Source organism: Squalius cephalus (genome assembly GCF_949319135.1).
Source record: "Squalius cephalus genome assembly, chromosome: 14".
NCBI lineage: Eukaryota > Metazoa > Chordata > Actinopteri > Cypriniformes > Leuciscidae > Squalius > Squalius cephalus.
In genome coordinates, this window is record NC_137135.1 from 2344433 (window position 1) to 2370944 (window position 26512).

Sequence of the window (26512 nt, forward strand, 5' to 3'; positions counted from 1 at the left end):
GAGAGGCTAATATGTTTGCTAATACTGTCCCCGCAGAATAAGATTTCTATGCTAATCCTCTGCTCTGAAGGCCAGACATCAGCGTGGTCACTCGGGAAGACCGTGAGATGAGAGAGGCATCCCGGACACACTCCGCCTGTGGACCGCAGACAGAACCGGGGGTCCGGGGCCTATTCTCCAGAAGGCAAGTGTCGGATCTCTATGTCAATATAGATTATTCTTTAAAAAATAAATAAAAAATAATAATAATAAAAATATTATATATAAATATATATTTTTCAGAAGCCTAAATTTTATTATGTTTATAGCAGTGCTGCGTTTAATGAATGGTTACTCACCATTAACCTGTCATCGATGAGAAGCGTGATTTAATGTGAAACAGAAAAACCCGCTGCGTCGCTAAATATTCAACAACTGCATCCCGCCGCGCGCTCTTCACGCGCATATGCTCTTTAATTTATTGTAAAATATAATAAAATCACATTTGACTGGTATTCTATATTTGTGCGAATACGCAATTAGAAATTCGAACAGTTAGAGAAAGAAATTTGAATTATTTTTAGGCCTATTGCCTTATTGTTTTATTATCGCCGGATTGGTGGAGATCGATCTCTAGTTTAAATTAGGCTACAGGTGTTTAAGAAAATAATGGGCAGAAAACTTATTTAACGATGGGTAATTCATTTAAATAAATAAACAGTTTGATCCGAAAATAAACCAAGTTTGCTTAATATATTTGAAAAGAAATCCAATGAATGCATTTTTTTTTTTTTTATCTAAAAGTGAAATAAAATTCAACGCTCAAAATTCAATCGGAAAAATAAGCCAGGCCTTCTGAAAGCATTCCAGCGCGCGCAGCATAACCTTTGAATGCACATATTAATTCCCCGTCTGATAATCCGAGGATTTCCTTCACATTAAGTGAGATGTGATGTTGGATCTGACAGCAGTCCCACCCCTCTGTCCTCCCCTCTTATTCACTCCTCTGTTTTCTATTCTTCTTCTGGGACTGATTCGTCTTATCCATCCACACACAAAGGCATTTTGTTTTGTCCCTTTGTGACCCGCATTCCTCCCGCACAGAGTCTCCACCGAGCCCGAACTCACGGCTCTATTGTCACACACTTCCACCAGAGATTTAGGACCTTCGGAGCGCTTTGATTTATTTAAGTGAAGCCATATGGACGCTGTTATTTATAAGTCCTTAAATCACAAATTAACTTCTAAATTACGGCTACTGAACCATTATCGCACTGTTAATCACTAATAACGTACAGTTTTACGGTTTGCTGTTAGAAAAGGGCTTAATTTAGAAGGCTTACACGCTGTTTTAACTGATTTATGACAGATTATGGTCAAGTGGATCTCGAGAGAAACGCGCGCGCCGCGTACATGTGTTCTTTAAGCTCGCGCATTCAACGCGTGATATCAAAGGTTTATCGCTGACATTTCAGTCCGCCCAACAGATCGCAGAACCAGTTGATAGAATGAAAGGAGATGTTGAAAATATAAAAGATGGGCGTTTCGGCGGCTGGTGGAGCACAGATCAGCGAATAAAGAGATGTTTGAATGGGGGAAACGGATGGCTAAAGCTATAATTGTATTTGCCTCGGCAAAATATCAGAAAGGACTTTTCTCGGGCCTTTGTGTGTTATTAGATTAATCCCTTCGTTTTCCTCTCGAGGCGCGTGGAGGGAGGACGGTGGACCAGTTGGTCTTTGGTTGCAATAATCAAATTATCAATTTGCTACATCTTTTAGTCACAACTCGCGTGTAGAAAGAAAAAATTAACATAATAGGGGGCCGGGATGTATCAAGAGAGACTGGACTTTTTAGTCGTCATTTATCTTTCTCACAATAAAAAGACGAAGGACCGAAAAAAGAAAAAAAGAGAGAGAATTTAAACGGTGCAGAAATGGTGGAAAATCAAACTCGAAACGCGTGATGCTTTCACTCGTGTGACCTCATAAATATTAATAATCGCTTTTATCCCTCTGTTGCATTTTGACACAAGCGTGTGTTTGTGAGCTCAACCACAGGTGCATCGGTCCTGGTTCTGTTCAACGCTAAAGGTGTTGTGCTTATCCTTTGTTTTATGAATTGACAATTGTTTTATATATATGTTTGATATTTTAAATATGAGGCGTGTGTTTTTGCTTATGCCTTACACACGGCCAATAACACTGGAGCCTTGAATATTGTTTTTTACTGTGAGAAACGCAATTATTTTGACTGCATTTCATATATAAAGTCCGTCATATGACTTGTAATCAATGACTGTTTGGATAACCACAGCTAAGAAATCATTCTTACCGGAATTTTGTTATGTATTAATTAAAATTAATTCAAACATCTGTGCAGTCCTCCGTTAACATTGTGCATGATTTAAATATATTATGGTATCACCGAGTTACAATTACACTTATGTTCTAAAGCAATTTGGCAAGATAAGAGGGTTGATGATTAAGCTATTTTGTGAATTTGCACTTGCCCTTAAACAACAATCACGCGAATAAAATCATTTTAAAATATATATTGCAGAAGCATTAATAAATTAGATGGAACTACAGCAAATAAACCAGTAACTCAGTTCAGTTTAATTTAGAAATTAAATCAGTTTCATTTAAAAATTAAATATCCGTACATGTGGTTACAAACATAACCTTTAAAGCCGTGTTTGCAAGTAAATCTATTGCATGTCTATATTCACTGACTGAATACCTTTATTATAAGGTATTCGAATAGATTTACATGCAAACTTTAATTTTACAGTGTCCTTGTTACACGTTACATGTAGATACTGTAGTACTAACTAAAAATTATGCATAATTACATGCAACTAACCTAACCCTAGTATGTAATTATTTTTATTACACAGTATCTAAATGCTTAATTACACTGTAACACAGACAGCCGCCTATTGCATGAAATTATTAGTATTATTGTTGTTGTTGTTGTTGTTGTTGTGCTATTATTAAAGCATCACGGAGAACATTTGCTTTCAGCAGTCATTGATTTCCGTCAACATTCTTCAGAATGACATCGCTTATATAAGTATCCCACTAAATTAGGCATGTACAACCACAACAGTCTCGGCTCCTGAAAACCAGCGAAGCAGTGCCGAGTATAAAAGAAAAGAGAAAACGAGAGATGAAAAAGTTAAAGGAGACGGGGAAATACTATCGAAAATTCAGCCCAAGGTATACCACCGGTTTAAAGGCTTAAAAGCTTGGGGAAAATTGGATCAGGGAGAATCGTCACCCAACTTTCATTATTTCCAAGTGGTGTGATTGAATTAAAGGGCAAGATGGCGGTTTGAGCGCGAGGGCTGGGCTGGCGCGTAATGGCGGGGTATTAAATTCTAATTAGAGATGCAGGGGATCAATGATAGGGAGGTTGGACAGCCCGATCCCCCAGTGCCAGCCCAATAGACTGATGAGTTATTGTCATGTAAAAAAGCGCTAGCAATAAGACCCAAACGCCGTGCTATTGTCCAAGCGGAAAGAGCCAAGTTTATTATGAGGACTATATGCTCTAGAGACCTGGGGCTAGGCGGCTCCTTGGGAGGCTTTTCATAAAACAAGGCTCAGCTCCTATAAAGGAGGGCAGTTTTTGAGCAGGCGCCGAGCAGTGCACATCTACCCACGGCACGAGCCTCCTTCAAACCAGTCAAAATTCAGCCGTCACGAGCTGAGCTCCCCAACTCCGTGCGCGCTTCGGGTTTTCATGTGCTCCTCGCCATTTTAATCCAATTTGTGTGTCTTTTTCCTTGGGAGTGCAGCTTTCCTTCTCCACTGAGCCTTTTCAATGTATAAAATGGAGTATTCTTACCTCAATTCCTCTGCCTACGAGTCGTGTATGGCCGGGATGGACACGTCGAGCCTGGCTTCAGCCTATGCGGACTTCAGCTCCTGCAGCCAAGCCAGTGGCTTTCAGTACAATCCCATCAGGACGACGTTCGGGGCCACCTCGGGGTGCCCGTCGCTCACCCCGGGCTCCTGCAGCCTCGGCACCCTGCGGGACCACCAGAGCAGCCCGTACGCCGCAGGTAAGCCGACACACGCCGTATATAAGCGCCCTGATTGCTTTGGAAAATGGAAATGTGTTTAGTATTTACCAAACGAAATTTGCTTACACAAATGAAAGAATTTATCACGTTAGAAGCGATTGCAGGCAAGAGGTAATTCAGTTACGGGGTTACACTATCCCAGTCACACCCTAACCGCCAACAAAATTATCTTAAGCTGCCAAAATGATAGGCATAATTTATTTACTTTGCGATGAGACATAAACCTTCGAAAATAATGAAATAACCAGCGACTTAAGCTCATTATTGACAGTGAATTGAAGTTGCACTAGCAACAATAGCAGCATTTATGACAAGTTTCCAATGCAGTCTCCAATAACATTCAATTAACAGCATTTCGCGGATAACAGGATTACATCTGACTCGGGATTTTCATAACCTTATCTTTTATCACGATTTGATCTTATCCTACAAGCATAACCACTGAATACACACCTAGTTTAGAAACTTTATTTGAATTATTTCGTTTTCGTTTCTTGCTATTAGAATCAACAAGTGGCGTGTTTTACATCAACATGACATTTTAGGTACATTTTCTAGGTGCACAGTTGACTTGACTTGTGTGTTCTTCGACAGTTCCCTACAAGCTGTTCACGGACCACGGGGGATTGAACGAGAAGCGAAAGCAGAGGCGCATTCGCACCACGTTCACCAGCGCGCAACTCAAAGAGCTCGAGCGCGTGTTCGCCGAGACGCACTACCCGGACATTTACACGCGGGAGGAGCTCGCGCTGAAGATCGACCTCACCGAGGCTCGGGTGCAGGTGGGAGACCCTATACTCGCATTCACTACATCTACAGCAGAACACATCCCTACATGCATTCACTACATCTACATCAGAACACATCCCTACACGGTACACGCATTCACTACATCTACATCAGAACACATCCCTACACGGTACACGCATTCACTACATCTACAGCAGAACACATCCCTACATGCATTCACTACATCTACATCAGAACACATCTCTACACGTATTTATTACACCTCTACAGCAGAACACTACATGCATTCACTATCTACAGAAGAAAACATCACAAGCAAACTCTTATTGTATGACAAGAGCAACTGTTTTTTATTCTTGGGCTGAAAATGATGTAGCACTTCCCAGTGTAAATATAAAATTAAGTGCAATAATAATACCCAGCAAGCAATAGCCGTCATTTCAAACTATAGACCCGATATAGTCCGGCTGTGAGTAACACACTTCTAGACAAAAAAAACTTGAATTTGGTTACATGTTGTTTTTGCCAAAATCTTTCCATCATGTAAGCAAAGTAAACAGTAATTACAAGGTTTTATTTCTTCACTCATTTCATTTCTTTGTCATCTAATTGATGACTAGTCTATTATTGGGCTGTGGTTTTGCCGTCTATTAAATGTTCACTGACAGCCCAAAGCCTTGTTTTAGAATAGAATAGCAATATAATAGCCTTTATTGTTCTTTAGCCTAGATGTCTGAGCTGTGTTTGGACGGCTATTAGACGTCTTTTAAACGCAAAATTGCTTTTTGGAATGCAAAATGTTCTATATTATTATTAAGAGCATTCATATTAAATAATAACAATAGTTTATGTATGCAAGTGCAATGATATAACGCGCGCGCTTCTCCACAGGTGTGGTTCCAGAACAGGCGCGCCAAATTCCGCAAGCAGGAGCGCGCGGCCGCGGCAGCAGCAGCCGCTGCCAAGAACGGGTCCGCGAAGAAGGACTCGCGAGAGGAGGACAGCAAAGAGGCCAAGGCCACCGATCCTGACAGCACCGGCGGGCCCGGGCCCAACCCGAACCCGTCCTCCAACTGTGGGGGGCCGAGCCCCAGCGGCGGACAGGTGAGCGGCTCGGGGAACGGCCCGGTGGAGCAGGGGAAGACGGCAGTGGCCGGAATGGGAGTCACTGCACCGAGTCAAGGGTGGGCTTCAGCCCCGGGAACCATCACCTCAATTCCGGACTCTCTGGGCGGACCGTTCGCCAGCGTTCTGTCCACATTACAAAGACAGAACGGAGCCAAAGCCACTTTAGTAAAGACCAGCATGTTCTGAGTCAGAGGTAGCGACGAGCGCGAGATTCAACAAACCAACAAGAGTTTACTCGAGTGACTGTGGGGAAATGCCAAAAGAAGGAGAGAGAGAGAGAGAGAGAGAGAGAGAGAGAGAGAGAGAGAGAGAGAGAGAGAGAGAGAGAGAGATGGAGAGAGAGTCAGTCCTGCTGAAGAAAGAAGAGACGCCACCCGACTACTTTCGGTTTACACCACAAGATGGATAATAATAATAATATTAATAATATCATACACATTATGTTAACATTGTGACCTTATCCGGACTGTTGTGTTTTGGCTGTGGTCGACACAAGTAAACGAGAGACTGCGATGCGCGCTCCCGCTGCAAAGAACACTCACCAATGACTTACGAAGATACAATGTCATTATTCAATGTCATTATACATGTCATTATATCTCGGCGCCATAATTATTTGTTTACATTGACTCAAGCGCAAGTTCCATGTCTGTATTACAGAATCCACTCTGTTATATATTTTTACCTATACATTTGCCAAGCCTTAGAGCCAGGGGCTCTGCAAACATTCATCTACACATTTACTATTAATCTAAGGCGAATTGTTCTTCAAAATGGCACAAGTACATACTTCACTGTTGACAGGAATACGTAAACGTTTTGTGTGTCTTTCTACAGCTGTGTTTTTGTGGCTCAGATTGTATAGTGTTAAAGCGTATTGACGTCCTAGATAAGCATAGACCACATTCCCCTTGTAGTTCATTGAGTCTTTATAATGTTTTACAACTGGCGCATTCTGTGGAGGAAAAAGGGAATGGATGCAAAACACTGTATTTATTTTCTATATTATTTGCATGTCGTCTTCTCCGTCCGATTTTATAATGATTTTCACCTATTTTGTGAGCATAATGTAACACGTTTTTTGTCCAGGATTTGAGATTATTTATATGTAGGTAATGGATGCTTATATTTAAGAAGGAAATATTTCTACATGTGCACATAGTTTTTCAGGTGTACCATTGACATGCTGTTGATGATAAAACGATTATGATGCTGAAAATAATACTGTCCCGTTTTCTCTTTAAAGTTTCCACTTCATTCAGCAGAAAGTCTTCATGCAAAAGATCTTTATGTGTCCTATAGCTTTGTTTCGTTCAGCACCTCGGACAGCCGCGCGAGCACGAGCACGAGCACGAGCACGGATCCCCTCCGGTAAACGACACGACTGAAGTGTATCGACGCTACTGTCACTACTGTTAAAAACACACAGACTAACTTCATTCCCGTTTTACTTCAAAATTCATATCTTTAAACATCCAGAACTATTATCTTACAGGTCGATTTTGCGCAGAATAGGTTTGCTATCTACATACAATAGACTATTATAAAAAAATGACTCATTCTATTAATAAATTCATCTGAACTAACGACAATTTGAAGCAATTAGATTTGTATAAAAAAAAAAAAAAAAAAACTCAGTATCTGTAGGCCTATTAAACTTTAGAAAAAAAAAAAAAAAAAAAAAAAAAAAAACTAAACCTACCCACGCGTATCATGTGCACGAAAAAAATTGTGTATTAATTGCAGATAAACACAATGCGTGCTATAGAGACGCATTTAGTGCGACCGGGTGGATTTTATGCAGATCCACATACAAGACGTTAAAAATGAAGTAGCCTAATATAATGCTATATTATTAAATTATATCATACATACACTGAAAAATATGATAGTTGAATTTACTAAAAAAAATGTATCTTAAGTGGTTGCACACAGTTGATTTTAGCTACATTTAAAGAAATGCATTAGGTTGAACTTAATCAATTTTAGTTCAACTTAATGCATTTGTTTAAATGTAGCTAAAATTAATAGTGTGCAACCAAAATTTAGTAAATTCAACGAAATTTTTTTTTTCAGTGTAGCTAGGCTATTACAGTTCGTTTATCCCACTAAAGATGTTCTGATACAGAAAATATCCAAACAATCTGTTTGGATATAATGAATAACTGTGTGAATAACTGAAGTCTCACAAAGGCAAAAATTGAATCAATAGTTTCCCGATAGCGATAAGATATCGTTTATAACATTAACAAATAGGCAAACGTCTTGCATGTATGGCTTGTTATTGACTAGAAGCATTGAAATTAAGTTTCAATGGTTGTGAAATAGTGAAACTCAACTTTAGAAATTATAATGATGAAAAAAAATATATATTTAATGCGACTTTTCACTATAGTAAAGAGTTCTGCAGTTATTGTCCAGATGCAACACTAAAACAACGAGAGTCATCAGCGCTTTATGAGCTATCCATACACTGACATTCGTGCATCTCTAAATCATCTGCTTTAATCTAAGCTCTGGCTGCCGTCATGTGTCTGTGATCTCCATCTCCATCTTCAGACTCTCAGATTATAAAGCCTTCACGAGAGGAAGAAGAGGATGAGGAGCAGCGCGCGCCTTTACACACTCTTACTTACATTAAGGAGCGATTATATGGTTTAAGAGCAAGCCCAGGCCGCTTTAGAGAAGGATGTACAGCAGCTGGTGTTCTCTACACGAGTTTAGGAGCATTCGTTCTGTTACTTTCCCTGAACGAGTCGCTGTCTGTTCATCAAGTGCTGAAATCATCTTCATCATCATGGCCTGGTGTTACGAATACTCGTTATTTTAGTCAGAAAACCTTAAAAGTTATTATCTTAAATATTCAACCTAATTAACAATATACACATAATTCGTGTTTATTGTATGCAGAGCAACGTTCCGATGTGTTAGTGCTGCAGTGTGTTTCATCTCCACTCACTCGCCTGTGACGTCACTAGTGCACTATATAGTGAGAGTTGTGCTTCAGGGTCAGTCACTGATCAGCAGTGCTTTATTCTCCCAGTGACACCAGTGCAGGAGGAGAGGAGGAAGAAGAGGAGGAGGAAGAGGAAGAGGAGGAGGAGGAGGAAGAACATGTCGTGTTGAAGACCCGAGGCGTGCAAACGCTTCTCAAACACCTCTGAACCACTGTAGTGTTTCTGTACAGTTTGTTGTCAGCTTGTCACCGCTTTATGTAAACGGCATGTATAGGTTCCTACTGTATATATTTTTTTACTAATCAAATCATTAATATGTCATGTATTTTATTACATTTAGTAAATTAATTTGGCAAATTAAATAACATTAATCATTTAATAAACCTAAATAAATTCTAAAGATATAAATACTGTATAGGCTATAATATATTAAATTCACAATATATGCCACATGAAGTGTTACCATGGTAAGAGTATTACGTTTCGGTGTAACTTCATTCTCAACAGTGCATGATTCATTCATACTATCGCATTTTAAATCTAATTAAGAATACCATTGTTTTAGAAAACGCGACCAGAAATCGATTTCAACTACATATCCTTATATCCTATATGTTCTCTGAATACAACATTTCGTTAGAGCTGATTCTTCTGATTCACATCAAAGCGTTTGCTAATTAAAAAGGTTTGACAGTCATTTAGAAAGATCAATTCAGATCTGAATTATTTCACAAATTTGTAAATGAATGAAATATGCAGTGTCTTAATCACACACACTTCACACCTTCAGGTCGGGATGGGCATTATTTCAGCTATTTGAAACAAAAAATACTAGCCTACTTTCTATTTTAAAGTAGGCTATTTAAAACAATTAAAATGTAAGGTATCTAAATAAATGTAAGTTTGGTATTTTTGTAGTAGTTCATGCCTTAAACCCGAACGCTGGGTCGCTGTGAGGTTTAGACTGTCGGAACGGCTTTCTGCAGGGAAGTATAGAGCACGACTGCGACTAATGACACAAATAAACTAGTTTATAAAAATGCGACTTAATCGAAAGTCGATTCCAAAAAGCGGAGTCGATTAAACCGTTTCCAGAAGTGAAGTCGGATAAGGTAATAATGTTACGGTGGATTCTGCTTGTTGAAGGGGAAAACAATAATAATTGCTGACAAATGTTATTTAATTTCCATCAAAAAATATGAAGACATCTACGATATTCCAGACAGATAATTAGCTAGTATAACATACCTTATAGTGTAATTTATTTTCTTTATTTTCTTTTCTCACAGTGAGCCACGCCGGGAAATGAAAACTAAAGTTTATGAGCAGTTCCTCACATTCAGAGCATCCAGATAAATACAGTCTAATGGTGATGGTTAATTAAATGTCAAAGAAATTGCATTAATTGAATGGCAAGTTTTTTTTTTCCACACATTATCTTGATTTTATTTTTATATATTTAAATGGAAGCATTTAGTATCTTTATGTATAGCTTACATTTTCATTTCATCTGTGATTTCGGGTACAACAGTATTAAATATGTGTGTGTGTGTGTGTGTGTTAGCTTGTATTGTAGCTGCTGAATTAAGGTGCAGTGTGTGTGTGTGTGTGTGTGTGTGTGTGTGTGTGTGTGTGTGAGAGAGAGAGAGAGAGAGAGGATGTATCACTGATGATGACTGGACAGATTATTACGTTTTATTCTTGTGGTTGCGTCATCCAACCATTAATTTCAGATTCTACAGATCGACAGAGAGTGAAAGAGAGACAGGGAAGAATAGACATAAGTATAGCTCAGTTTTCTATGTGTATGAGACACACACACACTAGCATCTGAGAAGGGTGGGGCCGGTGCAGTGTTTGAGTGGAGCTAGAGCGCCCTCTGCTGATTCAGACTGTTATTACACCCGCTGGGAGAATAAGAGAGCTTTAAAGCATAACTCAACACTACTTCTAATTCATACTGAATAGAAAAACACAATTCATCATATCAGTTAAGATATATTATTATATTTACATTTTCTATTACATTTTTTATTTATTAATGAACAAGCACTTTTTTTAAATTATTATTCATTGATTTAAAAAAAAAAAAAAAAAATCAGTATACTCTTATATCAGGCTTTTAAACAGCACCTCCTACTGGATCTACCTTCCTACAATTAGAAATCACCTTCAAGCCAAGTCACCTTTATAGCACTTCACAATACAGATTGTTTTAAAGCAGCTTTTCAGTGATAACAGGACAATAATGATTCAATGACACAAACAGAGTTCAATTCAGCTGTAAAGCAGCTTTTTCATTCATTAAAAAATAAAACAATATTAGTAGTATTTATAATAATAATACTATTAAATAATACTAGAAAAACTCTACTTAGCTCCACTGTACATTTCAAATAAATGGCAGCTTATATACAAAAAATGTGAATTAATAGTATTGTTAATGTGTTCATCAACAGTTTAGACATTTTCTGTAGCATACAGTCTCTAAGACAAGCCTGAACAACTGTAAATATTCAAATTGAAAAATAAAGGGTTAGTGATGTGTCTTTGTCTGAGGTGAGCTGAACATGCACATATGATGAGAGTAATATCTTACAATGCTCACTTCGAATCTCCTACCCTACAGAATGATTAAACCAAACTGATGCTTTCAGCAATGGTTGCAAGGAAGGATGAGTTGAGCTCCCTTGGGAACCGATGGGGAGGTTTGGGCTGAGGTGGAGTAATGAGCTGAGGGAGAGAATCCTCACACTAAAGCAGAGCTGGAGACCATGAGGCCTAAGGCGGATCCGATCAGCTGGGCGGAGTAGTGGAGGAGGAGCCAGAGGGACAGAGGAGGAGGAGTCGAGGAACTGGATGAAATCAGCAGAGACTGAGAGAGTGGGAGGCTGTGTGGGACCATCAGTGATGAAGGAAACTTGAGGCTGGGTGAGACCATCAGCGATGTAGGTGACCTGGTGCTGAGCACGAAGGCGATTTAGTGCTGGGCTACAAAGGCCGCTTGGTGTTGGGTGACGAAGGCCACTTGGTGCTGGGTGACGAAGTTGATTTAGTGCTGAGCGATGAAGACCACTTGGTGCTGGGCTACAAAGGCCACTTGGCGCTTTTATAAATCATAAATTAACTAAATTAATTTTTTTTTTTTACAACAGAAATTAATCAACACTGAACTTACTTAAGGTGGACTATGACACCATTTTCTTCTAGAGCTGTTGTATATCTGAAACAAACTGTTTTTCTGTTATTTTCCTGTTATCACTTTAAAGCTGCTTTGAAACAATCTGTATAGTAAAAAGCGCTATATAAATAAAGGTGACTTGACAAGACAAAATTGCTAGCTAATGCAAATAATGCATTTGTTGAAGGACTGGTATATGCACATAACTATGCATACAAAAAATATAACATTTAGCTGAGCACTTTTCTTATTAGAAACCTCAACAGCCAGCAAATGGTTGTCATGTGAGGTATTTTGGCATCTGTACTACAGGCATGTACACCACAGGGCCAAAAGTATGTGGGCATCCCCTTCTTACTAATGAGTTTTGATATAATCCAGTAATTCCAGTGTAAATTCTCAATGCTAGAACATACAATGACATTCTAGAGAAATCTGGCTTCTGTCATTGTTGAGGAGGGAACATTTCTGTTCCAAAACTATCTTAAGAACAACCCCCGACGCAAAATGTTGTGTACAGGTGAGAAAGCTGTTGCCATAGTATTCCATTTTTACCATAATGCTGTTTAAAGAGTAGACAAAGTACCATACAATTTCCAATGATATACCTACCACTACAATAACAGTTCTGTTAACAACCTCTGTTGATCCAACTGTCCGTAGACGGGAAAACAAAAATGCAGAAGTATAAAAGCCCTGGCGCTGTCAAAAGTAAATAAATGAATGTGTATTTCACAGTTCAGGTAACACCGAGAAAAAGTAAACATTGTACATTTGCATATATGAATGTCATTGTAACAATGGAAAGAGGGTTGAAAATCTGTGAAGTTACACTCTAACATCGTAAGGCAGCTTTTTTCGGAAAGTGAATTGAGCGAGTTGAATATTAGCGCTGATATTGAATTAAATTAGGCACTTTTGAGGACTCGATTGCTCGGAGTGGAATTACTCCAATCTTTGGAGTTGACTCCCGATTCTTAAAGGAGAAGTTCACTTTTAAAATGAAAATTCTGTCATCATATACTCACCCTCATGTTGTTTCAAAGCTGTATGAATTTCTTTCTTATGCTGAACAGAAAGGAAGATAATTAGAAGAATATCAGTAACCAGACAGTTTTTGGGTCCCAATGACTTCCATAGTATATTTTTTTCCTACTATGGAAGTCAATGGGACCCAAAAACTGCCTGGTTACTGACATTCTTCTAAATATCTTCCTTTCTGTTCAGCATAAGAAAGAAATTCATACAGCTTTGAAACAACATGAGGGTGAGTATATGATGACAGAATTTTCATTTTAAAAGTGAACTTCTCCTTTAACGCTGCGAAATTGAAGAATCGATTCTTTGGAATCCATTGCGAGTCCTATGAGCTCTATTCTCTAAGCAGAGTTTTAGAATAGAGTACAAACTCAAAACATAAACCTGGAAGTGTTCAACTGGTGCTATATCCCACGCAGAAAGATGGTGAGTAACAACATCATGTATTTGACATTACTGTGCAGTGAAGGGAGAGCGGTCCTCATACATACACTCGACTGAGCACACCACTCTCTGCTTTACGATCCTGGGCCGAGCAGCTCCCGTACCACAATGGGATGCGGAGGACACTGGACTCGTAGCGGGTGCGGGCTCTGGCTGGTAATTCGTGATGGCCGTGGCTGATGGTTGGCTGGGCTCTGTTGTGTTTCCTCATCTGCTGAGCAGACTGTGCAAACTAGGGATCTACAATTAACCAGCACCCACTCTACGAATGCGGCAAAGCTCTCCGAGGACCTTCTACAAGCAGGATTGTCTTGGATTGCTAATAAATCCCTTGTGATGTCCTCGAGGGAACGCTCCCTTGTTCTAAGAGGAGAAGACCTGAACGTCCACCTTTCTTCTCATTTCCAGTCTTTTGAGGGTTCGGTGTTCTGTCACGCTGACTGGTACGCAACACAAACGGGAAATAATACTAGAATAAGTCTATTATTTATTACTCAGGAGCACAAGAGAATAAATAAACCACACTGTACATAAAAACAACATTTAACATCTAACGGCATTCTAGGAAACGGTATCCAACACTGCTCTAACTTTAAATAGCCTGTATATGCAGTTTGGTGGCTTTTCACCACATGCTCACACAGGCATGACGTTATATCTATTGCAGAAGTCAGTGGCATATAACAACCCACATAGACAGAGTAGTTGAATGCTACAGTCTCTTTATTGCATCACAATGTTTTCCCACATTTCACAGGAAGTGACCTCACAGAGGACGGGCGGAGAGCCACTATAATGATGGAAAGAGGAAGACTGACAGAGACAGATGGATGACATGTGTCGTGTAGACATGCTGGGACTGATGATCCTCTGCTCGCTGCTCACAGGTAAGCCAACCTGTAGAAAACATCTGTGAAACTGACAACAGGTTCCTCTGGGGTTTTAAGATATCGTTTAGTTTAATTAGTTAGAATCCAATGTAAAGCAGAAGTTGAAAAAGTGAATTATATTCTTACTAACATTCTATGGAGTGTGATAGTAGTGTGTGTTTAGCTCATACTGTATTATTCTCACAAAACATTGTTTTGTGTTTGTCTCTGCTTTACACTGATAATGAAATAATTCAGTTTATTTCAAGTTTATGTAAGAATTCAAAATGAAGAAAATTACACAGGTGTAAACAATCCTCTTCAGAGAAGGACAGAGCAATGTAGATATTATACATTTAAATTTAAATCAGAAGAAATAAAATACAGTAGGCTATATATTTACAATATAGGGAATAGATTATGCCAAAATAACGAGTGTGGACCATTTTTAATCACTGATAATGTAAATATTTAATATAAAGCCCTATATGAACACTCATATCTACTCTGTCTCAGGTACCAGTGGATACACATCTCTCCATATGTTCAGCAGAGATGGTGAGAACGTCAGTCTGCCCTGTAGAAATGCTCTTCCTGACTGCACATCAACTAGATGGATGTACAATAGAGAAATCAGTTCAGAGTCAGTTGTATTATTTGAAGTATACAACGACACAGAGAGACGTGAGAGACTGAGTCTGGGGTCTGACTGCTCTCTGAACATCTATAAAGCCACAACTGAAGATCATGGATATTACATCTGCAGGCAACAGAATACACAGACACATACTGACAATGTTTATCTGCATGTTCTTCATGGTCAGTGTTTCTGTTCATTATATGATAAAGGAACATAATTCTCTCTTTAAACGCACATGTTTACTGAAATAAATGTGTGATTTCTGTTTCAGTCTCTCCATCATCCACACAGACTGAGATTAGACCTGGACGCTCGTTCACTCTCTCCTGTCACTTGTATGTACATGCTGGATATAGTTGTGTTAGTCTCTTCTATAATGAGGGAATTAAGCTGGTCTGGAAGGATAAGACTGATGTGGATCTGCAGTCAGACTCCAGATATCAGATCTCATTCTCTCGTCAACACTGTACCAGTTCTCTGACTACAACACTCCTCAATGAAGACGACAACACAGAGTGGAGATGTGAGATTACTAGAGGAACTAAAGTCAAGACCTCAGTCAGATATACTGTCACGTACTTGGGTAAGCTATGCAACTAAGATATATTAAACAATTAAAGTTGAGAATAAAATTGCTGGTTAAAATCAAAGTTTTTTGCCCATTGTCCACATGATATCTTACCCTCAGCTGATCCTTTCATTTATCCTTCCTAAATTATGTCATGATGAAATCCTCCAAATTAACAGCTAAAGTGAACAACATCAGGGTTTGTGTGATAATGTGCAGATGGCTTTCAGCAACACTGAATACATAAATAAGCCTTTGACCAGCAGAAGTGTGGAGTGTGAGCTGAGGTTACTATGGTGTGTTTAAACTAACTCCTGCTGTTTTTCCTCTTAACACATCAACTGCGCTGTCACATGACCTGAAACACGGTCACATGACCTGAAACACGGACACAACCCCACCTCCAGCAACACCATCTACAACACAAGGTGCTCAATCTCTCTTCACCTATGACTAATATAAGATTATTGCTGCTGAATGATGGTTGGATAGTCAACATTAATACCTCTATAAGTACTAATATTTCATATTCACAGAACAGAATAAACTTTGACTCTCTTCCACTTCGAATAACACACAAAGACATCTTTGGTTTATCGCTGTGAGGGCATGAAGGAAGAATCACACAGTAATTCTGTGAAATGTGGTGAAATGTGTGTGAGTGTGTGTCCGGTGTTTGACTGTTCTTCATGTAGTCTCTCCTGCAGTGATTCCTGCTGTAACTGCTACGCTAGCGGCTCTTCTTACTCTCACTGCTCTTATCGCTCTTCGGTTCATCTGTAGAAAAAGAGCCGGTGAGTTTTCAGTCACGACAAGTTTCCGTCCACTTTTTGCACTGTTTTGTTATCAACTAAGTAAATATGTGTTTGAAAATAAGATTGTGAAATTTGCTGTTTCCATCCAATTGGCCGTTAACAGATGCGTAATGACATCATCCCTAAAAAACGCATTATCGCATAAGTTTAGTTGAAAAACAAAAAAAAATCGGCCCTTGAGTCATTTCCATACATAATTTCACTTATATCTCAAATTATATTGTCTCTTTCACATCCCAAATATTTGTAAAATGAAGAGTAATGTGACAATTGGAATTCGCCAGTTTACTGCTTATGCTACTATTTAAAAATTAACACTTTTATTCAGCAAGGATGTATTAAATTAATCATGTGACACTGAAGACTGGAGTAATGATGCTGAACATTCAGCTTTGATCACAGGAATAAATTACACTTTACTATATATTCACATAGAGAACAGATGATTTACATTGGAATAATATTTCTCAATATTACTGTTTTTACTGTATCTTCAATCAAATAAATGCAGGCTTGGTGAGTGAAAGAGACTTTCAGAAACTTACCAGCCTCATTTATTTTTTATTTTATTGTGTAAATGTTTTAGTGTACATGATTAACTGAAGAACTGTTCTAATGTTGGTGTTCTGTTAAGGGTCAGATAAGGCAGCGGTCAGCAGTTTGACCCCGGTGACCCCGGTGACCCCTCCAGCTGCTGATGTCCATGTTAGTGAACAACACTGATGATCTCAGCTCATAGATTCACACACACATTTGACCCACAGCGCATCAGAACAAGCAACATTGGTTCAGCTATACAGTACTCTACCTGTTTAAATTTATTTAACTGAGCAGTAGTTGTAAAATATACACAGCATAATTTCTATTAAATAAAACTAATCAAAAATGAGTTACACTACTGTCTACACATTACATGTTTCTATTGATGTTTAGGAGAATCCAGAAGATGTGGCTTATGCTGAGGTCATTATTTCCAGAAACAAGTGTACTGAAAGACACAATGTGAGTAAAGGAATCTGGTCAGTTTCTTCCATTTCTGTGTGTGTTTGCTAACAGATAATCAGTTAACTTCTCTTAACTTCTCCTAATAATAGACTGGAAATATATTTCTGCATAACACTGACGTCATAAGTGGCAGACACATGTCGAAACTGCGGTGTTTAAATATGCAATGCTGAATCTGATTCTTAGAAACATTTGTCAGTACGGTGTGTTGTAATAATGTCTGTCGTTGTGGTTGACTCTGTGTGTGTGGCTCAGGCTCAGGCTGATGATAAAGTGACGTATGCTGCCATCAGAGGAGCAAAGGCTGGAGGCCAGGAGGAAGTCCTGAAGTTCTGCTGAGACCCGTGCGATCGAGGATAAGACCAAATTATTAACAAAGAATAAGTTATTGAATGCTTTTGAGACGTGACTTGCAACTCGATTTCCAGAAAAGTTGGGACATTTTATAAAGTGCAATAAAATCTATATTCTATAATCTTTTCACTTTTATTCAGCCTCAGTCCCAGTGTTTTTGGAGTGTGTTGCAGTCATCATGTTTATATTTACAAAACACACTTGAGTTGGTCAGAGGAAATATAATATTTGAAACATGAAATACTTTCTTTGTACATTTTCCAGTTATATGAAGGTTAAAGAGAATTGACAAATCACATATTCTTTTATTGCATTTTACAAAATCTTTCAACTTGTCTGGAAATGTGGTTGTAAAATAAGACTTTAAACATATAACTATAACTGTAACATGTCTGATCTCCTGAGCTTGTCATTAAAGACTATTTTTCTTATTCTCCTTTGTCTTTGTGTGTTTTACACAACCAATCTGTGACAGCAACAAGTAATTCCAAGTATTTATATTTACAAATATTGTAAAGTTGGTCATTGAATATGTAGAATTTATTATGCAAATGTAAATATATATATACACACACACACATATTATTACATCAGTGAAGTCTGGACTGAAGACTGTGAGGGTTTCGGGTTCATCTGAGACAGGACGGGTCAGTCACTGTAAACCGGCCTGTCAATCACAGTCAAAATCCTCATAAACACACTTCACATTTCATTTCATTTATGATACTCAACTATTTTCTACCTTATTGGAGAGAAAAAGAAAAAAGTTGCTCAGCTGTGAATCATTCATGACTTTTGCATATTAATGCATTTAATATTTAATGACCAAATACATGTTTTTACTATTGAGCAATTCATATTTTTATAAAAGTTCAACCGTTGCTGCAGATGAAATATAACATGGATAATGAGTTTACACTAAAGATTCACGACGAGATGAGATGAAACTCGTAACTTCTTGTAAAAGAATATGGTTTGCAGCATTCTAAGCGTGTCAACACTGGACGCCTGACAGTGAACGCTCCAGATCCATTCGCTCTGTTGGTGAAGAAGCGCAAGCGTGTGGAGTGTGTCAGAGATAGAGTGGGGCATCAGTGCACTTAGATGTGTCCCAATCACACACTATACACTATACACTCAACTGTGTAGTGCAACTGTGTGTTCTTTATGCTGTCACACATTGTTGATTATAATAATATGTAGCCTATTAATAAGAAGAAAATAAGAACATAAATAAATAATATATTCTTATTATTATTAGTAAGCACCACTCATCTTATAGTTATCATTAATAACACAGCATAATAATCAACATTATCACCCAGGAAAGACGTCTTGATGGGGTCAGTAAGGATGATATGGATAGAGGGTCACTGACCCAAAAAGAGTTTGAGAATTACCCCAGACAGCAACATAGTGTCGGCCCACATCTGGGCCGTGTGGAATACAGGTGTGGGCCGAATAAGTATATGTATACTGGGACTGCATTAATTAAATCTTTTTGATCAGGTAATATACTAATTATTAATCACTCAATCTTCTTTCAGTTTCTGGCCACTCTTTATTTAATGCTCTCTTCAGTGTCTTCCTCTTCCTTCCATCTCATCCTCAATATTTCCTCTCAGTCTCAAGGCCTTCTAGAGTCCATACGTTTCTGCATCCCTATAGAATTCAACATTAAACAGTGAAATAATAATCATACTGTATATATACAGATCTCTTGCTTTTAACTCTCTCTCTTGTTGACCCACTGACCCAGACATTTGTGTCTACAGTCCTGCTTCCCAGAGCATGCACGACCAAGACGAGAAGATCTGCATTTCAGACGCTCACGAACTGTTGAGATGATTCGCCTCTGCTCTCCTCCACCCGCTGATGACTCTTATTCAGTGATATCAGCATCCAGCGGTCCACAACAAACACATTAATGATGTATTCTTATCCCTCAAACAGAGCTGACGTCTCCTAACGTCTCTTCTCCCACCCCTACAAACTTCTACAAGAATTACAATTTTCCAAAACATATGAAGACAGAGCTCTTCTTCAAACACATAATGTAAGTTATGACCATGTTTATGGCTCTTTCTGATATATTACTAAAATATTTGGCTCTTTGTCTCCACTGTTGTGCACTTAAGCCTCGTACTGTGGTACTGGCTGCCGATGATTAACCGCTGGCTGGTGTTTTCTGTGGGACGGTGGTCTGGGTCAGGGTTTCTGGTGTCGTAAGTCCTGAAATACCATGATGAAATACCATGATGTGTCCCAGTGAATCAGCCAATGTTGAAGCAACTTCCTCAGTTTCCGCTAAATTAATCTTTTTTTTTTTAATTAAAGTAATGTTCTGATGAACTAGAAGACCTGGGCCTAGGCTTTTGGAAACTAAAAATAACTCTAGAACTGAGCGAGAGAAAACGCATAGATGACTCTTGTTCAATCTTTCTAATGGAACATTTAAGATACTTTGTTTAAAAGCCTTATAATGTTGGTACAAGACTGTGAACTTAACGGCTTTAGTGTGGGAAAGAACTACAATCTTGTAAAGCTTTGCTATCTATCTATCTATCTATCTATCTATCTATCTATCTATCTATCTATCTATCTATCTATCTATCTATCTATCTATCTATCTATCTATCTATCGATCTATCTATCTATCTATCTATCTATCTATCTATCTATCCGTCTGTTCGTCTGAGTTTTTATAAAACGTTATAAACATGATTTTCCATCTAAATGTATTGCATGTCAACTCTTCGTGTCTTTGAGAAGCAGCTGTAGCAGATTCAGGAGTAAACACGTTAGGCTGATGACATGAAGTTATGACCACAGGAACTGATGCTGTTTAAAAGAAGAACTGAGTGAATGATGAACCATGAAGACGGACAGAGACAGAAAATGGCTGATAAGAGTTTGCTGGGACTGATTGTTCTCTGCTCATTTCTCAAAGGTAAATGAATCTGCATGTGTCACACAAGATATTTAAAATGTGATTATGATCATTGTTTGTACTTTAGTCTGTCAGATGTGATCCTTGATCCTGTTAAGATGATTTAATTTGGATCGGTGAATATATAAGACCACTTTTCTTTGATATTTATGTGGTCAACAACGGGTTACATGTAGATTTATGTCGTCTACTTTATAACTATGTAATTGTAAGCCGTGTTTAAGAGTGAAAAAGTATCTGATGCACAATATGAACACTCATATCTACTCTGTCTCAGGTACCAGTGGAGACAAATCTCTCCATATGTTCAGCAGAGATGGTGAGAGCGTCCGTCTGCCCTGTAGAAATGCTCTTCCTGACTGCACATCAACTAGATGGATGTACAACAGAGAAATCAGTTCAGAGTCAGTTGTATTATTTGAAGTATACAACGACACAGAGAGACGTGAGAGACTGAGTCTGGGGTCTGACTGCTCTCTGAACATCTATAAAGCCACACCTGAAGATCATGGATATTACATCTGCAGGCAACAGAATACACAGACATATAATGACAATGTTTATCTGCATGTTCTTCATGGTCAGTGTTTCTGTTCATTATATGATAAAAGAACATAATTCTCTCTTTAAACGCACATGTTTACTGAAATAAATGTCTGTGTGATTTCTGTTTCAGTCTCTCCATCATCCACACAGACTGAGATTAGACCTGGACGCTCGTTCACTCTCTCCTGTCAGTTGTATGTATATGATGGATATGGTTGTGTTTATCTCTTCAATAAAGAGAGAATTAAGCTGGTCTGGAAGGATAAGACTGATGTGGATCTGCAGTCAGACTCCAGATATCAGATCTCATCCTCTCCTGAAGACTGCACCAGTTCTCTGACTACAACACTCCTCAATGAAGACGACAACACAGAGTGGAGATGTGAGATTACTAAAGGAACTGAAGTCAAGACCTCAGTCAGATATACTGTCACGTACTTGAGTAAGAAAACTAAATGTCTGCCAATATTCAGCTCAATGCTGGACATGCTGTATGAATATTCCTCTATAAGTCTGTAAATATAAATAATGCTGTTCTGAAGAGATCAGTTCGTCAGTTACTTTGACTATAATCATATTTATCTTGTGATACTATATTATTATATTATTACATCTCTGTCTGATGCAACTCTTTTCTCCTCTTAGTCAATTCACCAGACAACAAGACTTCGGTTGGATTATCACTCAGAGGTATGAAATGTCTTTAACACATTGCAGTGCATTATACTGAGAACATTTGTTGTCATTGTTGTTTCATTTATCATCATTTACAGTTTCATGGACTGAGTTTGTTTATAGTCTCATGCTGTAACATCTATCTGATGTGTCTGTCTCTTTGCTGTAGTGATTATACTTGTCATTGAGATCGCAGTTTTAACTACTCCTACTGTTATTCTTCTATGGATCATCTGTGAAAGGAGATCTGGTGAGATTTGAGACTCTTTTCAACATCTGGTGATTCACAACAATTGATGACTGTGATCAGACTGTGGTCACAGATACACCATCTGAAATATATTCAAGAGTTAATCAGTCTTCTTACCACATGATGCTATATGAGAGGTTTGATATAACGGTGTGCTTTTATTCACAGATAATAGAAGAAGAGGTCAGGACACCCAGAAGACATAGTGATGTAAATAATACTGACTGAACCACCCTCTTGGCAACTATAAAAATAGGCATTTTTATAGATAGGAATTTTATAGGCATAGACTGCTTTAAACTGAATTATTCTAAGTTATGTAAAATGATATATAAAGAGAGAGAGAGAGAAAATGAGATATAGATTGTAAGTACATGTAACATGTATAAAAAGGACACTGTAACATTCTGTTACCCTGAATTCATAATCTATTGCTTATGACATACTTCAATTAAAGCTATAGGCCTGTTTATAATTCATAGATGTGAATGTACATTTCTGTCTGTCTTTTGATGACTTTTTGATTTAGTCTGTCATTATTCCAGTAAATTGTCAAAATTCATCTCCACCTTTTTATTTTATTTATAAATGTCAGATATATTTCATATATTCTGCTAAAATCCAAGACTGTTGGGATAAGTCACATCTGTTCCTCATTCACATGCAGTTATCGTTAAAGGGTTAGTTCACAAGCCTTTGTGAATTGTCAAGTTTAGACAATTCTTGATCTCCTTTAGCAAAGAATGAGTGGAATTTTTCTTTAGGAGTCTGTAAGATTTGATTTTCCTGCTAAGACAAAAGCTGAGATAAAACTCACCCTACAATAAAGCAACAAAACGCACCCTGGAGAGAAGACCTCAAAGAAAGAGCTTTCTCCTTCCTTATCTGTGCACCCCCCTCTCCCTCCTCCCTTCCTTTCCCCCTGATTCAAGTCACTAAAAGTTCACTAAGAGGATCTACATACTACATATTATGTATCTTTTGAATCTATTGTTGCTTCCATCTTATGTTTGGTATCATTGGTGCGATTGGTAAAATGGTCTTAATTTCATTGCAGTCATATTATGAGAAAGATTGAAATCTTAGGAGAACTCTGTCCTCCTCTTTGGGTGATGTCTCTTCAAGATATCTCCCCTCTCCCCCGAAACCAGGTGTTACCCACTGGGGTACATGAATTGACCCAAAACAACCCTAAAAAATAGTTGTACAAGCCTTTTGTTCTGGTCTGTGTATACGGGGGGTAAGTGGCAGAGCAGTCTTTGGGAACCTGTAACCAGAACACCCCCATGCAGTGCGGTGTCAGTGTCTTCCCGAGGCTTACACACTCACACACCACTGTGTGTCTCTGTCAGGTATACATTTCTTACTCTCAGAGTCAACTTTGATGATGTCATGTATTTATTATTTCTGAATTGGCTTTTAATCATTTACTTGTGTAATTGGCATGATACATTTTTACCTGACAAATAAAATGTTTTATTTTATTATTCTTCATTATTCTGAAATAATTTTTTGTAGTAGAAAGTAATATTGAAACTAAATTCTAATAAATAAAGTGAACTTCACTGGAGCGCTGAAAAGACACGCATTATACCTTCACCCACACCGTTGTGTTCCGTCGTTGGGCCAATGGGCCTTTACAAGTCTATAGCATGACATCTGATGTGATACAGTAGTAGATGGTTCACTCTCAGAAAAAAAGGTACAAAAGCTGTCTCTGTGGCGGTACCTTTGCAAAAGGTACACTTTTGTACCTAAAGAGTACATATTAGTCCCTCAAAGGTACATATGTACCTAATGTAATTCGGGGAACAGACACAGTCTCTATATGATGATAGATAGGTGAAAGAGGCTCTATGTGATGGGATTTATCTGACCTTGGTGACGCGAGGCCGCTAGCAGACGGTCGGTTAAGCCAGTCTGTCTGCTTCCTGACCTGAGCCCCAGTTAGTCATGTTTGAGCTCTAAGACTATGTGCCATATTACTAGAGAGAAGAGCAGCACCATCCCAGGAGGGATGAATACCATCTCTTTTCAACAGGTCGGGTTTGCCCCAAAAACTTTTCCAATTGTCTATGAATTCTATATTTGTCACGTTCTCCATCTGTTTCTGCACTACATTACCCAGGATCCTCTTTGGCACACCTGCACTCACTCTCCAGATTACTAATCACCCGCACCTGTTCCCAATCAGTAACCTCATCAATCTCTATAAAACACTCACCATACGCTGATTTCACGCAGCCGCCATTTTGAAATCGAAAGTGAGGCTCCGGTGGGAAAAACCCCGGAAGTAAAGATAAACAACAATGCCTTTTGACTACCAACCTGAAGCTGCTGCCGCGATTTACACTATTGGATGTTAATATCCAATATAGGATATGTATTTAGTTCGTTCCTGCTTCTTTTTTTACTTTCTGAATTATATTAAAAAAAAAAATTTTATTTATAAATGAATTTCACTGTATATAGTCTAAAGTACAAAAGAAATGTATGTACAGTTTTAGAATTGACACAACATCATTAAATACAACAATACGCCATCGCATTCAAGACTCTCCTATGATTAAAGGCGACACTTCCGGTTTTCTTCCCTCCGGAGCCTCGCTTTCGATTTCAAAATAACGGCTGCGTGAAATCAGCGTATTGCCCCAGTTCATGGTCAAGCCTCCAACAGGAACAGATCACATTCTGTTGTCTCCTTTTCCTCTGATGCATCAAGACTCCAAGATGTAATGTATACTTACCTGAAACACTAACCTCTGTGTCATTGTTGTGCCGTCTTCAGAAATCCTGTCAGATTCCATGCTGCCTGTGATCCTGTGTTCCCTCGAGTTTCCAGTGTTTCATCCGAGCTTGCTTGCTGCCGACCGCATCTGAAAGAGAAGAGACTTATATTACTGAACTGTGATTGCTTGACATCAACTTATCTGAAGTGAAAGTGCTTACCTGCTTTTCACCCCACATCGACTCATCTTCACGGAATCTGCACTTAAATTCATTGAATACTCACCTTGCACTTTTGTCACCTTAAATAAAGCTGTGTTTGGATTCACTTACCTCTGTCTCCTGGTCTGTATCCTGACAATATTATTTTGCAGTTGTCTCTTCTGAAACTCAGCAGTGTTTACCTGGCCGCTGGTCCTCTTTGTAGCAGCACGAAAAATAGGCTAAAACTTTTATTCAAATTGTTAATAGCTAAATTAAATTCAAAAAGCGAGCTCCCTTTACTATAATTGCTATAGCATTCAATCAGATGCAGCGCAGTTGGCTACAACGTTCAGCGCTGTAAATTGAAGCCTTTAACGGTCTTCAGGTCTTCAGACAGAGCGTGAACACAAATAAGCACGAGACCATTTGAAAGCAGCTGTCAAATGTACCGAATTGAGCTGAAATAGTCTTGGCTATTGGACCCGCAGTCCGCCCGTGCCTACTGCGCGTCCGACCCAAAGCCGCACCGCACACATTATGCCATCTGTTGCATCAAATATTAGCGAGTCGCCCGATGAATACTCGCGGGTACCCGCCCGCGTGCAGTAGTCTGATCTAGACCATGTGCATTCTTACTATCTTCAATTTACTTTACTGTTTATGGTTTATTTTTACAGGGACAATGCACAATTAAGAGTTATTGCACCAGAGTTAGCTAACAGCTAATTTAGATCTGCTGTGCCTGGGCAGGTAAAAAAATAACAATACACTATTACATATACACCACATAAAACATCACAATACATATGTCCAGGAATGTAATATTTACAAAATCAGTATATAAAACAGAATTCATGTTGTTTCAAACCTGTATGTATTTCTTTCTTCTGCTGAACAGAAAGGAAGATATTTAGAAGAATGTCAGTAACCAGAGAGTTTCTGGGTCCCATTGACTTCCATAGTATATATTTTTCCTACTATGGAAGTCAATGACACCAGAAACTGCCTGGTTACTGACATTCTTCTAAATATCTTCCTTTCTGTTCAGCAGAAGAAAGAAATACATACAGGTTTGAAACAACATGAGGGTGAGTATATGAAGACAGAATTTGAAGACACAAAGAGTTTTGTACATCATGCATACATCAGTGTAAAATACAAAATTATTAAAATTGTAAAAATTAAACTTTTTCAAGATAGTACAATAATGATAGTCAATGATGATAGCCCTTGGTTTGATTAAAGTTTGGATGCATGTCTATAGTTCTGAAATCTTCTCTGTCAGGCTGACTATTTCCCTTTATGAAATTAACACATATGAAACCCTTATCGCTGACAGAGA

General features: G+C 38.5%; 3 protein-coding genes across 3 annotated transcripts; all 3 read left to right on the forward strand.

Annotated features, from left to right (window-relative positions):
• Positions 1-3603: 3603 nt before the first annotated feature.
• On the forward strand, positions 3604-7162 carry phox2bb (paired like homeobox 2Bb). The gene is made up of 3 exons (XM_079893516.1): positions 3604-4048; positions 4664-4851; positions 5711-7162. Exons 1-3 carry the CDS (start codon positions 3808-3810, stop codon positions 6131-6133), a joined length of 852 nt encoding a protein of 283 aa, XP_079749642.1. The 5' UTR covers positions 3604-3807; the 3' UTR covers positions 6134-7162.
• A 7197-nt stretch (positions 7163-14359) lies between these two features.
• Positions 14360-18252, forward strand: dicp2.2 (diverse immunoglobulin domain-containing protein 2.2). The gene is made up of 8 exons (XM_079893524.1): positions 14360-14454; positions 14953-15255; positions 15348-15659; positions 16052-16072; positions 16340-16438; positions 17094-17164; positions 17393-17461; positions 17720-18252. Exons 1-8 carry the CDS (start codon positions 14394-14396, stop codon positions 17801-17803), a joined length of 1020 nt encoding a protein of 339 aa, XP_079749650.1. The 5' UTR covers positions 14360-14393; the 3' UTR covers positions 17804-18252.
• A 2420-nt stretch (positions 18253-20672) lies between these two features.
• LOC307171731 (uncharacterized protein) lies at positions 20673-22799 on the forward strand. The gene is made up of 6 exons (XM_079893525.1): positions 20673-20768; positions 21046-21348; positions 21445-21756; positions 21960-22004; positions 22159-22239; positions 22408-22799. Exons 1-6 carry the CDS (start codon positions 20684-20686, stop codon positions 22443-22445), a joined length of 864 nt encoding a protein of 287 aa, XP_079749651.1. The 5' UTR covers positions 20673-20683; the 3' UTR covers positions 22446-22799.
• The last annotated feature ends 3713 nt before the right edge of the window (positions 22800-26512 follow it).